Here is a 17,678-nt window from a genome sequence, read left to right as displayed (position 1 = left end):
GTCAAAAATAATTTTAGACCCAACAAAAAACCTACCCAAATGACTTTCAACAGCAGCTCCTCTACATTAGAGAAATATTTCAATCACATACCCCTATATATACAGATGGATCAAAATGTGAAGACTGTGATCAACCACCAAAAAAAAGGAATATCCATCCCCAATCACAGCCCCAATTTTTACAGCAGAAGCAAATTGTCTTAGCGCTGAACTTCATAAATTCTAATAGAAAAACTTTCTAAAATCATGTCTTTAAGCAATGTCATCACCCAACACTTGTAAAGATTCTTTGCAAATTGCTGGATCTGGAGGCCCAAAATTTCAATATCTACTTCTGCTGGGTACCTGGACAGTGGAATCCCAGGAAATGAAGAAGCAGACAGTGAAGACACAGATAGTGCTGCAAAAGAGGCACTATCAGCGGATTTCACAAGGTGTCCAATACCTCCCACTGACCTAAAATCCATCATAAACTCTTATTAACAACAAATGGAAAACTGAGTGGGACCAATGCACCATGAACAAACTCCATGAAACCAGCCCTATTGTTGGCAAAAGGAACGTTTCTCTGTTTTCAAATCGCTGGGACCAGGTTGTCTACACCCGCTGTCGAATAGGTCATTCCAGGATGACGCACAAGTTTTTAATATTAGGAGAAGACTCACCAACATGTACCTTGCCAGGATGCCAGAATCCATTATCCTTGAAACATTTTTATTAAACTGTACTGGTCTTAACCCCGTGAGAAACCTTTTTTATTCAGTCAACACTCTGGAAGAAATTTCTTACAAAGTCAAACCTAATGCATTTTTAGGAAAAATAGATCTGAGAAACCTTTTGTATAGAGTTCCTTACACCTATCTCACCATAGAAATGGCATAGAAGCCGGCATGGCACTAAAAAAAACAACAAAAAAAGTAACTCCACCTTTGTCGCTGCCAACAAAAAACAAAATGCCTTCTCAACATTTTGTTGCTTCCTGCAGAATTCCAGTCCTGATGCACACACCTGCTGTGTATTTAGAAATTGAGTAGAATTTTTTTTGTCCTGGGCTTTGTGTGCTTTCCCCTTGAAGTTAGAATGCACAGTGTCTCACTTTGTTGGTGTGCTTTTTGTCTATTGTTAAATTGAAGACTACATCGTGGTGGGCAGTGATTCAGGACGTATTGTCATCCTGGAGTATCACTCCTCCAAGAACATGTTTGAAAAGGTGCACCAGGAGACCTTTGGCAAGAGTGGCTGTAGACGCATTGTTCCTGGACAGTTCCTGGCTGTGGATCCCAAAGGCAGAGCTGTTATGATCGGTAAGAATGTTTTTCCTCCTTTAACCGCTTCCCTTTCATCCGTACAGTTTTTTTTTTCTCCCCCGACTTGAAATTATGTACCTAAATCGTAAGTAGAGATAGTAGACCGATATTGATTTTTAAAAAAAATTTTTTATAATGGATGCTGATTATTTGCATGTTTATGTGCCTGATAACCGATATGAAGAACTAATATTTATTGCTTTACTTACTGTTTTTGACAGTGATAACATCACTGAACTGAACAAACTATTTTATTTATAACCATTTTGCCGGTTTCACTTCCTCCTTGCATAAAAAAACAAAACTAAATCTTTTATTTGTACACCAATAAATAGGTGTCTGAAAGAGTGCAAACAATTAAGTGCACTGTTACTAAAGTGTCTTAAAAAAAAAAAGCTTTGATAAGGCAAACAGATTGTGACTCTGTGAGTTTGTCTCTATTTCTTAGTGCCAAGCTGCTTAAACAGCATATGAAGATGCATATGAAGAATACACATATTAGATGTAACACATTTTGTATATTAATGGCTATTATTTTAAATAAATAAAGACTACTAATAAAAACAAAGCAGGTATACTTTGTGTGCACACTGTTGTTGACTCATCTCTCCTCAGACACAGTGCTACAGTGGCGGTCCTGCATGTAATTCTCAAAATGGTGGATCTGATATTACAAAACCAATGTCCAATTATGGAAAAATGCTTAAATATCGGAAAAAATATCTGAAATGTTCAGCCAGTACCTAAAGTCGAGGTATTATTGCAGTGTAATATTACTGAGAAGCTATCAACATTGCAAGAAAATCCCATTACAAGTTACATACTGCGTTGAAAATATAAAACATGGGTACTTCTGTTCATCACATTCAGATTGTGGGTTAAAGATTTGAGAAAATAGCCTCTCCTAGGTGTCCTTTTGCCCTCTGCACAATGCAAGGTAAACTATATTACTCAAATTCTGTATTTTCTGCCCTGTGTGGCAAATTATATAAGTATTTCTTTACAATTCTTGAGAAGCTAATGATTTGAGGCCCTCGGTTTACACTTATAAGTATGTACATCAGCTAGGTATGATAAGTGATTACATTTTACATGTGTTGTAGATATCTTCTGTAAAATCTTATGAGATACATCTCTCATCATTTGTGAAACTTGTTAAACAAGATTTTGTCTCTTTGGTGGTCTGTGCACCAAATCAAGCAGTTTTGTCATTTAATTGCTGTTGGTCTCTCTCTTTTTAGTTTCTCTGAGGCCCTTTTTGTATCAGACTTAACTGACAAAATTGTTGTAATGCTCTGATTCTCAGGTTTCAATTGAAATGCTTCATGACTCAATTTTCTGACCTTGGTGAGCTGTTTTTAAAAGTTGTATTCAGTGTATGAAAACAGCTGTTCATTTTGAAAGAAAGGCCAAAGCAGATTTTTTTTTCTTATTCCATTGAAGATATTTAACATGTCTCTCATAATAACTGTATATAATAGATTCACTTGCACAAAACCAGAGAGCGGCAAGACCATACCTGCTGTTGAGCTACAGGTTAAAACTGTTTGCCAAGAAGTCTTTTGCTATTCTATAAGACACTTTTGTGTATGACTTCTATGGAAGATTGTTGTAGGTTTTATGGATTTTCTTCATATAGCATACATTCGATCTTGAAGAAAAGATTTTCCTTTGTGAGGTTTTTGGGATATTTGTTTGTCGTGCAGGTACTGCAAATTAAATAACAAAGTATCATTTAAAAAAAAAAGGAATGTGTATTTTAAAAAAATGTGTAAACAATAGTACCCTGTTACAGGCAAAATGTAGAGATTCTACTTTATGTAATTGTATCTCGGCTCTGTGTATTTCACCTGTAACTCCGCTGTTTATATAACATTGATTGTGTCCTCTGGCAGGTCTGTAGAGTGTTTTATCCAATGTCTGTAGTGCTGATCTTGGTGCAGAGTACACTGACTGCAATTAATCATGCAATGATTACTTCTCTAACACAGTAGTATTCAAATTAATGGGTGGGTGGTAATTGCGGTGAGTCATGAGCAGGGAAACACTAGCATCTTCAGGGACGCTCCATCATTGTGAAACCCAATGATGGAGCCAAACTGCATTTTTGTAGTAAGGCAAGTTCTGACGAGTTAAATGTTATGGCTTTGTGGTCTTTTCCATACAGGTGCTATAGAGAAGCAGAAATTGGTGTACATTCTGAACAGAGATGCAGCTGCTCGCCTCACCATCTCCTCCCCTCTGGAAGCGCACAAGGCTAACACACTCGTCTACCATGTGGTTGGGGTGGATGTTGGTTTTGAGAACCCCATGTTTGCCTGTCTTGAGATGGACTATGAGGTGAGAATGCAGATTTTCATTTTAAACATCTGATTATAGTGACGTGGTTCTCTGTATGCGGTTAATACATGGATATAAGCATTAATTTACTCAAATTGTGGTGTTTTCGTTTAAAATAACAAGGTTATTTCTCAAAAAAAAATTAAAATTTCTTCTAGCACTAAGGGTCATTTAAGCGTTTTCCCAGTGAAATGATGAGTTTACTCATGTCTCTTCTCTGACATATCACTGGAGAGATTGAAAACACCTCTGATCACTGCATGTACACTGAACTACGGAGATATTTGAGCACTGGGCATTTCTCTCATTAAGACTCGTACCGTTCTGTTTAACAGGAAGCTGATAACGACCCCACAGGTGAAGCAGCAGCTAACACACAGCAGACTCTGACCTTCTATGAGTTGGACCTGGGACTCAACCACGTAGTGCGCAAGTACAGCGAGGCTCTGGAAGAGCATGGAAACTTCCTCATCACAGGTATGGTCTGGTTTAGAAAATGATTGATGGTGAGAATGCACTTTGAATTAGTGTGGCTGTAATGTAAATATGATGAACTACCTTCATGTCTCTTCTCTGATTGTTGTGAAGAGAAATGTTGATATCTGACTTAAACTTCTGTTAAGACAAACAGCCTGTAGATGCAGTGTAAATATCGATTACTTTAAATTTGTGTCCTTGTGTGCAACAGTGCCAGGTGGCTCTGATGGTCCGAGTGGAGTGCTCATTTGCTCAGAAAATTACATCACTTACAAGAACTTTGGGGACCAGCCGGATATCCGCTGCCCAATCCCACGCAGAAGGGTGAGTGTATTGGTGGTTATGCATCAGAGGTGGTGTTTCAGGATTAAAACCATATTTCATACAGCTGTCCCCAGACTGTAGCACTTCCAACTGAAATGATGAGGTTTTCATGTCTCTTCTCTGCCACAAACCCTGGAGACAACCAAGACTTCTGATCTCATAACTGCTAGTTTTAACAAAAGCATAATTACATGGTACTTGTGGTTTTCTTTGACTGTATAGTAGAATGTATTGTGAGTAATGTGCAAGAGCTTGAAAATCTGCCATAGTGGTTCAGAGCTGATCTGTTTGACTTGTAGTAAGCTGAGTTCTCGCTAGTTAAATGTTCTGGATTTGTTTTATGACTTCCTTTCTTCTTAAACAAACTCAGAATGACCTGGATGATCCAGAGAGGGGCATGATCTTCGTCTGCTCAGCCACACACAAAACCAAGTCCATGTTTTTCTTCCTTGCCCAGACTGAGCAAGGAGACATCTTCAAGGTTACCCTGGAAACAGATGAGGAGATGGTAAGAGCTGTAGCCACTGACTGGGCCACTGAGTTGTCATGATAAACAGGGATTGGTGGTTTGATTTGTCTCACGTTTTATTTGAGTTTCTTGTAAGCAGAAAGGCAGTCTGATTCTAGTCTCAGTGTCCATGATGTGTATTGTGCATATATTTTGTTGAGTGGAATCTCTATAATTGATGAATTGGCTCTACCTCAGAATGTGCACAGATTCACAGGGAAACAGTCCATTCAACATAGTTGAATATGTTCACAGAATCTATCTCAAGCAAACACACTGGTAGTTAAATGTCTGGCTTGTGAGACTTAACTAATTACTGCTAGAGATTTATAGATCACTAAAGGAAACTCGCCCTTAGTTCACACTAGCAGTAAGTTGCCCGTGACGATTGTAATTTGTCTTTTGTGGGCGTGTCACTTGTGGCCTGCTTATGCCCTTTCCACAAATGCTAGGAAGATAAAACCATGTTTAAAAGAATTTTTTTCCATTTATGAGCATCAAACAGTAAATGAACTTATTGCAATAAGGAACTTATTGCAGTTAGGAGCTAAAGTTACCACCACATGTGCAGGTAGGAACTAAAATTTGTGAGCATAGGATTGTCCGACAAATTATTCAAGTCATTCATTTGCATTTGTTGCTTCACCTGTCATACCTAATTTCCATAATCTCAACGTAATGTTGCTTGTAGAGTTCCGCTCTCACTGTAATTGTGTATGCGTTGCACACATACATAGAAAATAAATGGTTGCCTATTGTTTTGTCGCTCACATTTTTTTTAATTGGGCCATGTGGCTGTGATATTGAAATGATGATATACCTTCATGTCTCTTCTCTGACAAATACTGAAGAGAATGTTGATATCTGACTTGAATTTTCACATGAAAGAAAACAGCCTATGAATTTGTTCTGTTGTTTGTGTAATTGTTTGAGCTGCATTTCAAACACCTAAAACTGTTATGTAAATATTGTTACCTCTTCCTAGGTCACAGAGATCAGGATGAAATACTTTGACACCATCCCGGTGGCCACTGCCATGTGTGTGCTGAAGACTGGCTTCCTGTTTGTGGCATCAGAGTTTGGAAACCAGTAAGTTTCAAAATATGGCCACAAGTCTGACAACAGAAAACGAACTGAAATGGTTTGATGAAAATTTCTTGTCTGCTTCTTGTAAACAAGTTCTTTCAGATATTTGTTCTCTTAGCAGCGTCTTCACTGTAGTAGATTGACGCATTACTTATTGTGAACACTCACTGTTCTGTTGTAACAGGTCACATTGGTGCCAGAGACGTTTCAGGTGTTGCAGCACAAATGGGGGGAAAAAGCTAGCACTTTGATCATGGATAAAAGTTTTTCGAGAATAACAGATTTGTAAAATTTAATAGAAAATAGCTGACGCATGTGTCACTGCATGGTGCAACAGAGGAAACTCGGAAAGAAAAGTAAAATAGAGAACATGACGTTCTATTGTACTGTTGACCCTGGTCACCGAAAAACCGAGAACCTTTTGTTCTCTTAATCACCTTCATCAGATGCAGCAATATTGTAATAGTCTCAAAGGCCAAAGCTTGTGCAGTTAAAGCTTCAGCACTGCACCGACTCTACCCTTAACTGCATGAAAAACGAGAGCAGTGCACGTCAGAAAGGGGAAATTTTACAGCGCAATTCAGAATTTCGTAGTGTGTGGAAAATGTTTCATAATATTCAGAGTAACAGCCTTTTTGTTTGCAGTCCATCAGATATTAAGAGCAGTTGCAAATATTTGAAACCGATCCAAAATATAGGATGGTGATAACTTTTGCTTGACAATCAAGAAGTGTTTGTCTTGCTTAAAGGAATGCATTTGGTGTAACTGTTTCTTCCTGTTTATTTATGCTTGATTATGCTTGTACTTGCCTAAAAAGTACAAAATTGAGAACATTAAAGCAATAGACTCCTTAATGTTTCTAAGCAAAAATGTCTCAAAGCGGTTGAAAGTGACCCCTGATTTAGTGACATCTTAGTCACTGATCTTGGAAGATAAATGCCTGTGCTTTTAAAAAAAAAAAAAAAAAAAAAAAAATTTAGTTGTTGAAACAATTGCTCATCTGGCAAAAAGTTGACAGAACCCATGTCAGAGTATTAGGAAGAGGCAGGTGGCCGCAGGCTGTAAAAAAGTTTGGAAAGCCTTGTAAAAGCTTATCCATATTTCGTGAATGTGAAGGGTAAAAAGAAACAGGTTATAACTTAATTTTAATGTTCTTTGTGTGAAATTCACAGATAATACTGGTCTATAATTTTTTTAGAAGTCTGCTTCAGAGATCAAATATGCTATTTATTATGTATTTTGATGTGCTGAATTAAATATGACAAAACAACTGATTGGCTAATCTTTCCAAAATATTTAAGGTTTTACATTTTAAGCGTGCGTATAGTACCTGTCCTGTGTGTAACACTTTAAAAATCAGCAAAAGGGTTATACAAATACAATTTATGAAAGAAAAGGCAAAAAAATATGATGTACATTGTTTAGTCATATTTAGTGTCTACTCTGTCCTTCTTGGCTTGTTTTTTGTATTCATTAAATGGAGCATCTCGTCACTGTCCAGCAATAGTCTGTTAGCATTGATGGGCTCCATTTGCCCTGATAGCGTTTCTCCATTGGTGCAATGTCCTGGTGAAATCGCTCGCCGCCGTGCTCGTCGTTCACTGCACCGCCGTTCGTTGGAAAAAAATCTAGATGAGAGTCCAGAAAATTTATCTTTAGTGACATGTTGCAACCAAAGCTTGTGTATGCCTTGAGCAGGTTTTCCACCAACAACCTGTAGTTTTCTGCCTTGTTGTTTCCGAGAAAATTTAATTGCACAGTCCATGGTCAAGTACATCATCGAAAAGAAGTTCACGATTCTGAGGACCAACAAAGACACCTTCCTTTGTCTTAGCTTCACTTAACCTTGGAGGTTTTCCACAGTGGTACTTGAAAGCTGCTTGTGTTTTTGTCCATGGCCTTGACAGAGTTCTTCATCAGACCCAGTTTGATGTGTAAGAGTGGTAACAAAATCTTCCTTGGTTCAACAAGTGGTGGATGCTGAACACTTTTCCTCCCAGGCTCCAGTGACTGTTGGAGTGGCCAATCTTTCAATCAGTTGCACGACTATCTCGTTCGCAGAGAAAACAGCAGTATTTTGTGTATCCAGTCTGCAGACCAAGCAAGAGAGCAACAACCATCAAATCACCACAAAGCTGCCACTGATGTTGGTTATAGTTTATGCACCTCAAAAGTTTTCATGTTGTCATACATTTCATATGGGACTGCATGACTAACTGAAATCGATGCCAAAACATTGCCATTATGCAGCAAAACAGCCGTAAGACTTTTCTTTGATGAATCAACGAACAGTCTCCACTCATCTGGATTGTGAACGATGTTAAGGGCTGTCATCACACCATCGATGGTGTTGCAGGCTACAATATTGCCTTCCCTGAAGAAGAATGGGACAGTTCTGCCTTACTTTTGGGTAGTTCCAAATCCCTGACAAGGTTGTTCAACTGAGTGGTCATTCACCTTGTATTATTAGGTGTGGTTTGGAGAAGGAGGATGGGAGAAAATGTGGGTCCTGTGACATTGATGGTTCAGGACCAGAAGCTTCATCCTCTTGCTTTTCCTAATCTAACTTAAGTGAGAATATTTCTGGCGCATCAGGAACCGGCAGTCCTTCTCTGTGGGGTACTGGGCGTATAGCTGATGGACTGTTTGGATAATGCACAGTCCGCGTTTTCTTCTTTGACACACCTCCTGTTAGTTTAACTGGAGGCTAAACAGAAATGTGCCCCTTTGCAAAATCAAACACTGACAAAAAATATGGTTTCTAGAGCTGAGAAAGGGCATTTTGTTCAGCAGAGTAAGCTTCATTATGATTGCATCATCCATGACATTTAGGAATATCATGATGCAATTCATATCATGTATGATGCAATACCAGCTTCAAACTGCATCATTCATTGTTTTGCTTAAAAAGCAAGTACTCTCCAAACCCAGTCATGGATTTATTCATAGATCTGCTCAAAAATGTATTTTAGTCATTTCTGGTTTAAATTAAGATCCCTTCCCTTTATAAATCGCTTATATCCTCCGCCATTTTCCAATAACAGTGTCACGAGATAAATGAAATGTTCAGCACTTCAATAATACTCATTCAACTCAACACTAGAGAAAACCCCAAGGGCTGTATAGTGCAATAATATGTTACCTGTGTTGGAAGAACAAACAGGAGGAAAGTTTAATTGAAGTTGAAAATGATGGTCAAACATGTGACGCTTAATATGCTTTTTCACATCTCATAGCAGTTGACCAAATATCTGGCCATTAAACTAAGATACAGATATCTGAATATTAAAGTTAGGCAGAAGGCACATACTTGGTGTTAATGTTAAAACTTACAAAGAAAGCAATCAAGTGACTAGAAGATTTACCAGTGAAACCTCATTTTGCTTGTGGTCTAAAGAGACAGACGATGATTTCATTAGTCCCCAGCCAAAATGCTGATGAAAAAAATGTAGTCAATCATTACTAATTCTGGGTCACTGAGAATGAAAATGATGCTTAAAATTGTTGATTGGCTCTAGTTTTCAGGATTTGCTATTGGGTCAGTATATACGACGTTTGACTTGGAAAGAGCCATTACTTTCCTTAAATGCTTTGTAAACATCTTCTCACCCAGCTCTTACTATCAGCACCCTATTTCTGTGTTAGTTATCTGTATCAGATAGCCCACCTGGGTGATGATGACGACGAACCAGAGTTTTCTTCTGCCATGCCTCTGGAAGAAGGAGACACCTTTTTCTTCCAGCCACGACCGCTTAAGAACCTGGTGCTTGTGGACGAACAGGAGAACCTTTCCCCCATCATGTCCTGCCAGGTACGTTAGTGGTATATGGGTGTTTTTAGACAGTCTGTATGTAAGTGCTGACTTTTTTCTCTTAGCCTCTAAAATGTCTAAAATTGGGTAAATGTGTAGGTTCAGTAATGTCTTAAGCTAAAAGTCATTCAGGTGGAATGTAAAAAGGTAACATCTACACTGATGACAAATAATTAAGATTTTAGCAGTATTTTCCATGCTCTGTATTTAGGAACTACGGAATAAATAGTATAGTGATGATTAGTCTAGTCATTGGTTATTCATTGCTCCAGAGATTCTTTTCCCTGCCAAGAACAGAATGTTTTCCAAGTAAAAAAAAAATCCTCCCATCGGAGGAAGTGAGCTGAATTGTGGTTAGTTTTATGTTCATGTAGTAACTTAAGAGACTTCAGATTGACATTAACAATAAGCATTTTAACAATAGTAAAAAAGTGTCATAGTCTACTGTCAAAGTGAACCATTGTCCAAAATATTCATTTTCATTAGGTACTGTAAATTGTTTTTTGTTTTATTTGTTTGTCAAATTAAAAGCATCAGTTTATCCTTAGCAAATTGGTTGAAGCATTAGTCTGGGTTCAAGTCAAGTGACCTCAAATAATAAAGATGGTAAAATAAACAAGCAAAAAACTCACCAATTTAATGTTTTCTTAAATCCTAGGAAGGCTGTAGCTTCAAATATAACAGGTTTTGAAGCAAACAAAATTTGAAGGTTTTATGTTTCATATGAAGTTATACAGGGTTTGGTGAAATGTTGGATGGTTGACAGTGACTGCATGTATGCAATAAATACAGAAAGTAAATACAGGAGAAGGATAAATAAATAAACAATACAATGAAATAAAAAAGCAATAAAAATGTCAGAATAGAATAAAAGTTTAAAAAAAAGAAGAAGAATGGATTAAGGGGTAAAAAGAAATAAGTAATAAGGTGGAAGATTATAAAGTGCTGTGCCTAGTATACCATGGTATACACAGCACTTAATGCGAAGCTGGAGAGAATATAAATTCAGTGTGTATGTGTGCAGGTAGTGGGGCAGACTAAAGTGCAGGTGCCCTAAGTCAGGGGTTCCCAAACTTTTCCAGGGCAAGGACCCCCAAATGGCATTAACATTTGACCGAGGCCCCCCTTTTGCAAGATGTCTTTAAAACACATTAAAAATACAGACTTCTGAATAAACCCCCCCCCCCCTTTTTAATTAATAATTACATGTTATATCTTTACCTTACATTACATTAGAAATTGAGTGTGTGGTTATCTGAAAAAAAAAGTCATGTCTTTTATTTATTTTTCACACCAAATTGTTGAGGCCCCCTGGGCGCCCCCTGGCGGCCCCCACTTTGAAAAACCCTGCCCTAAGTGAATTATGTGAATTCTTGATGCATTGTGAGTAGAAGCTCCTCCTGAGCTTTTCTATAAGGTTATTGTAAGGTTTAATAACGTTTATTGTAAATATTGTTCTGAATGTACCATCTTCTGCAGGGTGTTTTGCAGTTTATGATGGAGCAGTTGCTGAATTGATTCTCTCTATGGCACACGTATAAAATGCCTTTTGTATATGAAATTTGAATTTTGCTGTTGCCTGAGGTACAAAGCCATTGCCTTGCTTTCTTGACTATGATGGAGTGACCAGGAGAGGTATTCATTTATGTGCACATCGAGGTATTTGAAGCTGGCCATCCTTTCCACAGGAGTGCTACAGACACAAAATATTGCACCAGTAGTGCCTCCAGCAATGATCAAGGAATCCTCTGGATGATTTTGTCGCCTGGATAAGGCTGATTCTGTTTGTTTGTGGAGTCATGTACACTGTTGTGGTGATGATTGAGGTAAACTTCCAGGGCAGGTATAAAGGGCAGCACATGATTAACTGATGTTCCAGGTGAGCATTAGAGAGTAGTAACATTCTTTGGATCACTCCAGTTTTTGTTGGTCAAGGAACTGGCTCCTTCACCCTTGTACTTGCTGGAATTTGCTATCCTGTTCTCATGAAAAACAGGGTCGCTGACTCTGTTATTGTTTTGTCCATTATGAGGGGTGTTGGCCAATTTTTAGTGAAACAGAGGATGATTGAATCTCTTCGTGTCTCATCCTTTGTTTCAATAAAAGTTAGTTGACATGTCTTTTACCAGGCACCGAACAGTAATGCTTTTCTCTGTTTTCATTAGTATATCAAAACATATCATGCGGATGAAATTAGGATGTTTATATTTTCAATACATGTGTATAAACAGTTTTCTTGAATATAGTTTCTGACATTTACTTGGTAATGCTTTGCCTTGTACAATGTGCACTGTGTGTTTCCTAGAAATAAACGAGTGCAAACTGTTTTATGTCTGTGTAGTAAAACACCTAGAGCTAACAGTCTGAGTACTAACTAAAGTGCAAGACTAAAGATTTCAGCTCAGAAACTTAGGACTTGTGACTCATTTTGAACAAAGTTGTTCGTGTGTTTTTAATTTCGCAAATGGGTATTTGTGTTGTACATAAAATATTCTACTAATTTGATTTCAAAGCACCTAGATCAGAATGTGTTCCGACCTGACTAGCATGCACATAGTACGTGTGTAGTATTTTTAGATTTTTGTTAGATTTTCCTTGGTGAACGGTGTCCAGTCATACTCCTGCTTCTGGCCCGGCATCATTTTAAATAGAGATGCACCGATATATCGGACGATAAAGACTATGTTTAAAAACATCCGGTGATCAGGGCCGATTATATTCTGTCAATCAAAAGAGGGTGGGAAAACAATGATTTCATGCTCTGAGTAAAGATGATGTCTCTTGTGTGGAATGTTGATAAAACTGCGGTTTGTAAGCTCTGCACTGCTAATTTTACTCTGGAAGTAAGCAGCAGTGAAGGGGATGTTTCGTTGTTGAGGCTAATTTTATTTAATGTTTTTTGTCACACTGAATTAAAGCACCAGTATAGCGTTGAAAGATTTAAATGAAGATGAGTTGACACAAATTATATAATGCACAGAAAAATATATTTGTGGATTAGTGTATTTCATATCCAGTTAATGTTAATACATAAAGTTTATATTATATATTACCAGTTTGATGTTACTGATGAAATAGATATGCTTTTGTTTGTGGAGAGTGAATGTGAGGCTAACAGGAGTTTTTTTTAGAATACAGACAATGTTAATATGAATTAATAACATTCAATAAGTTAAGAAATCTTACTTTAATCTTCAGAATTTAGGTAATGTGTTAATGTTAGTTTGAGTAATGTGTTTCCTGTTTGAGACCAGTTTCTGTGAAACAACTTGTTGAAATTAAGAGAATAAAGTTTTTATTTGCATTTCTTTCAGAATTGTGGAATTAATTATTAATTTAAAAGAAGGCATTAAATGCAGAACTATCGTTATAAGCCGATATCACTCTGAATAATCGGTTATTGGTATCGGCTGAGAAATTTATCAGTGCATCTCTAATTTAAAATCATTTTTTCAATTTTGTGCATCAGAATAGCATGATAAGAATGAGTGCAAAAGACCACTTTGTTTCAGCCAAGTGAAGAACGAATGTAAACTGCCATGCTGGCTGCTTCTTGTAATGTCTCCTATACCGACACTATCACTTTCTCTTTTTTTTTTTTTCCTTTTTAAATCCTTTTTTCCCCTCCCCACCTGCAGATCGCTGATTTGGCCAACGAGGACACACCTCAGCTATATGTGGCATGTGGTAGAGGACCAAGATCTACGCTAAGGGTTCTTAGGCATGGTCTGGAGGTGGGTGTGTATGTCTGTTTATATCTGTGTCACATGTTTGCTTCCAGCTTACAAGGTTTTTCTGATTTTGTTAACATGCAGGCAAGTCTGTGGTCTGACACCTTTTATGGCACTCTACAGTGTTGCGTGCATGCAAATGCGGCTAATGGAACATGTAAAATGTGTGTGTGTGTGTACTTGTACACGTAGGTCTCAGAGATGGCTGTGTCAGAACTTCCTGGTAACCCTAATGCTGTGTGGACTGTGAGGAGGCATGTAGAAGGTATACACCATTTATGTCCTTTGGGAAACAAATGTATTCCTCTTTTAAGAATGTATCCCTTATGGGAAAATGTAAGTGACACATTCACTAGGATCCCTTTTAAGTCATTGTTATAGCAATAAAATTGCTTTAAAGGAAGGTAGCAAGTTAGTATTGGCTTAACACCAGTAATTTCTAGTTATGACATGTCAGTATGCTCAAACTATGTTCTGAAAATGCATGATATAATAATCATCATTATTATTATATGGACAGAAAACCATTACACATTAAAAAAAAGCAAAAAATAGATTTCCAATTGAACTCTAGATTAGAGCTGCAACAATAAATCACCAAGTCAGTAAAATTGGATGATAAAATTAGTTGGCAACAGATTTATCAATAAGTTGATCTGTGTTATGAAGCTTTGTGGTGCACTGTGTCACTTCACTGAAAATGCATTTAATGTAATTGGCTGAGCACGTTACAACAGAGAAAACATTGAAAAATATTTCAATTTCTAATAATTTGCTTGTGGAAATATAGAAAGTGGAAGCACAGTCTACCTGCTTGAACCATGCTTAATACTCGCCATGTATTCTTATATGTTCTACCTTATCCATTTTCCTAGCTGTGTCATACATTTATGGCCACATTGATCCATCTTTATTGCTCTTTCAGAAAACACTCTTGTGCTACTTTGGCCAAAAGTTGGTATGACAACTCGATGGGTTGAAAATGACATAGCCTGAAATGAATGATTAGTCTACAAGATGAAAGTTTTCTCATTTCAAAACACAAGTCGTACCATTAAGCATGTACAGTAACGCAGTGTTGAAAAGTAGTATAGCATTTCTTAACATGCACTACTGGACTTATTCATTATTTAAATTTTTCCCACATTTTAAAATAATAGACAATAAAACTCTGGAATAACACAAATGGAACTGTGTGAATTATGTTGTGATAAAAATAATAAAATGTATTTTAGCATCTTCAAAGTAGGCAAAAGGGTGTCCAGAATTTCCAGAAATGTTTTCTTGGCATTTTCTCAACCAGTTTCTTGAGGAATCATCATGAGATGCTTTTTAAATGGTATTATGCTGGACACTTATTGGCTGCTTTTTGAAATATTTTGCTCCAAGTCATACATTTAAAAAAATATTTTTTTTTGTAAATAAAGTGTCATTTTTCTAATAAAAGAAATGAATATGTTGGCATGATTATAATTTTGTCTACAACACCGATTTCAAACATTTAATTATACACCTTCAGAACAAAAGGAAAGTTTTTTAATAAAAAGATGATATTTAATATTTTTTAAACTCAACTAATTAATCTGGCAAAAAAAATGATCAAATAATAGTTGGTTGTGGCTCTAGTCTACATAGAAACTCTTGAATTATCTGCTGAACTGTTGTACAAATGACCATGCAAACCAGAGTTACAACAACTAGACTAAACTTGTTGATTTCTGTCTGCATGCTTATAGAGCTTATGAGGAACAGTAACTGTATTCAGAATTCAGCCTCAGAGTCAGACTTGCTCCCACTTGCTAAACAAATTAGTTGGTGGTATTCTGCAATATTACCTTCTCTCTGTCAAACACCATGGCTTACTGGTAAACTGCAGTGTGGTACATTTTGGGTAAATTATTCTCTGCCAGAGGAGGTTCCTTGAAATCATGTGATTTTATTTAGCTGACAGTGAGCAGTGCCAAACTCTACACAGTCAGGAATGAAAGCGGGTTGAGTGAGATTGTGTGAAAGATTAGACTCACTGTTACAATAGAATTATCTGGGAAATCAGTTGAGGGTCTGATTTCATAGAGAAACTTCAACCCTGAATATATCCCTAAATACAACCCTCAATATCAAACTAATTTCAATGTTTTGTGCATACATTTATGTACTCGGATTTTGTTTAACCATGACGGAAGTTAAAATGACATTGGTGTCATATATTTTAGTTGCTGGTTTTGTAAGAGATGTCTGCTGACACCATAGTTTCCTTCTTTCTGTGGAGCAACTTTACCAACGTCCATCTTCCGTTTCGCAGATGAGTTTGACGCCTACATCATTGTGTCCTTCGTTAACGCCACACTGGTGCTGTCAATCGGAGAAACTGTGGAAGAAGTGACTGACTCTGGCTTCCTGGGTACTACCCCAACTTTGTCCTGTTCTCTGCTTGGGGAGGATGCTCTGGTGCAGGCAAGTAATGTGGTGTTTCCCAGACTCATCTATGTATCATCTGACGTAAATGCCAGTCATCGTTTAAGCGATTCCCCTTATACTCTGTCTTGCACAAGGTTGCGTTCCAACTACGTTTGAATAACAAGATTCACAAGTTCAGACAGGTCCTTCAAAAATCACACGTCCACCCACTCAGTTCTCATACCATGTGCTATTGGCTGCAGTAACCCCGGGCTTTTATTGCAGCCAATTAGCACACGCAGTCTGCTGTTTTGTAGGGTTTCCCAAGGAGTTCAGGTGGCAAAAGTACCTGAAAATATTGACTCCACACCAATTCCTACACAGGGATAATTTATGGAACATTGGAGTATTTCCTCTGTGTATGTACAAAATGGAAAATAGTACAGTTACATAAGTGGTGGTCTTGAGGTTATGTGTACAAAATTATACGATCAGTGCTCTCACACACACCAGGTTGCATGTGTTTGACCATGCTTTCCATACACAGTTTAAAGAAGCTTTCCATGCACAGCTTCAAGGAGCACCAGCAGACCCAAGGTCTTATTTTATTTGTCTTTTAACTTTGTCAGTGTTTCCTTCCATTCGCTTTTCAGGTCTACCCAGATGGTATTCGCCATATCCGAGCAGATAAGCGTGTGAATGAGTGGAAGACTCCAGGAAAAAAGACAATTGTGCGCTGTGCTGTGAACCAGCGGCAGGTGGTCATTGCCCTGACTGGAGGAGAGCTGGTGTACTTTGAGATGGACCCGGTATACCAGCAGAAACAAAGCCTTTTCTGTTTGTTACTGTCACATTTCTTACCTCGCACTGATAATTGAACTCTTTCACTTTGCAGTCAGGTCAGCTGAATGAGTACACTGAGAGAAAGGAGATGTCTGCGGATGTGGTGTGCATGAGCCTTGCGAACGTTCCCCCGGGTGAGCAGCGCTCACGGTTCCTGGCTGTGGGCTTGGTGGATAACACTGTGCGGATTATCTCACTAGACCCCTTGGTATGCTGTTTGTCTCCTTTACCTGCTTTATGTTCAGGACCATTATCCATTACTGTGCTGGACTACCTTTTTTTATTATTATTTATTTTAATTTTTTTTAAACACAAATACTAATCATGTTAATTACATAGTCATAGGTTGTCTAGTGTTCTTTAGCTTTGACTGTGTACCATCATGTGAAGCTCTTGTCTGCAATAACAGACAAAAAAGACAGGATTGCACTGCAATTGGTTTGACAGTTAAAACACATAAATAGGGAGGTGTTGTTTTGTTGCATATCAGTAAAAAGCTGTTGTTGGTCAATTCGAGTTCACTCATCTTAAATTAGGAAGCCAAATATTTTTAACTTTCCTTCCCTGGTCTGTCTGGTGTATAGGATTGTCTACAGCCACTGAGTATGCAGGCTCTGCCTGCACAGCCAGAATCTCTATGTATAGTGGAGATGGGAGGTGTGGAGAAACAAGATGAGTTGGGAGAGAAAGGTACCATCGGCTTTCTCTACCTCAACATTGGCTTGCAGGTAATGAGTCTTTTGTTTTGCTCTCTATCATCGCATACAGCACTGATATTTTTAAATAAAAAATTCCCACCCTGGTTAATCTAAATAACCACCTTTTTTTTGGTGTCACTATCTGTCTCTGTTAT

General features: G+C 37.7%; 1 protein-coding gene and 1 non-coding gene across 2 annotated transcripts in view; both read left to right on the top strand.

Moving 5' to 3' along the window:
* The window catches only part of sf3b3 (splicing factor 3b, subunit 3), a 35,743-nt gene that overhangs the window by 5,424 nt on the left and 12,641 nt on the right, over positions 1 to 17,678 (top strand). Inside the window, exons 4-16 of the mRNA XM_017466405.3 lie at positions 1,134 to 1,304; positions 3,475 to 3,647; positions 3,983 to 4,124; positions 4,336 to 4,448; positions 4,819 to 4,956; positions 5,942 to 6,045; positions 9,689 to 9,854; positions 13,493 to 13,588; positions 13,778 to 13,850; positions 15,888 to 16,039; positions 16,636 to 16,791; positions 16,878 to 17,033; positions 17,410 to 17,553. Of these exons, the coding sequence (XP_017321894.1) occupies positions 1,134 to 1,304; positions 3,475 to 3,647; positions 3,983 to 4,124; positions 4,336 to 4,448; positions 4,819 to 4,956; positions 5,942 to 6,045; positions 9,689 to 9,854; positions 13,493 to 13,588; positions 13,778 to 13,850; positions 15,888 to 16,039; positions 16,636 to 16,791; positions 16,878 to 17,033; positions 17,410 to 17,553 (1,784 nt within the window). The remainder of the gene's footprint in view (positions 1 to 1,133; positions 1,305 to 3,474; positions 3,648 to 3,982; positions 4,125 to 4,335; positions 4,449 to 4,818; positions 4,957 to 5,941; positions 6,046 to 9,688; positions 9,855 to 13,492; positions 13,589 to 13,777; positions 13,851 to 15,887; positions 16,040 to 16,635; positions 16,792 to 16,877; positions 17,034 to 17,409; positions 17,554 to 17,678) is intronic.
* LOC124628138 (small nucleolar RNA SNORD111) lies at positions 3,832 to 3,906 on the top strand. The gene has a single exon (XR_006982458.1). It is a non-coding gene; the product is annotated as a small nucleolar RNA SNORD111 (small nucleolar RNA).

The sequence above is a fragment of the Ictalurus punctatus genome, chromosome 4 (assembly GCF_001660625.3).
Source record: "Ictalurus punctatus breed USDA103 chromosome 4, Coco_2.0, whole genome shotgun sequence".
NCBI lineage: Eukaryota > Metazoa > Chordata > Actinopteri > Siluriformes > Ictaluridae > Ictalurus > Ictalurus punctatus.
Note: the sequence above shows the minus strand (reverse complement) of the source record. Positions and strands in the feature narration are given on the sequence as shown.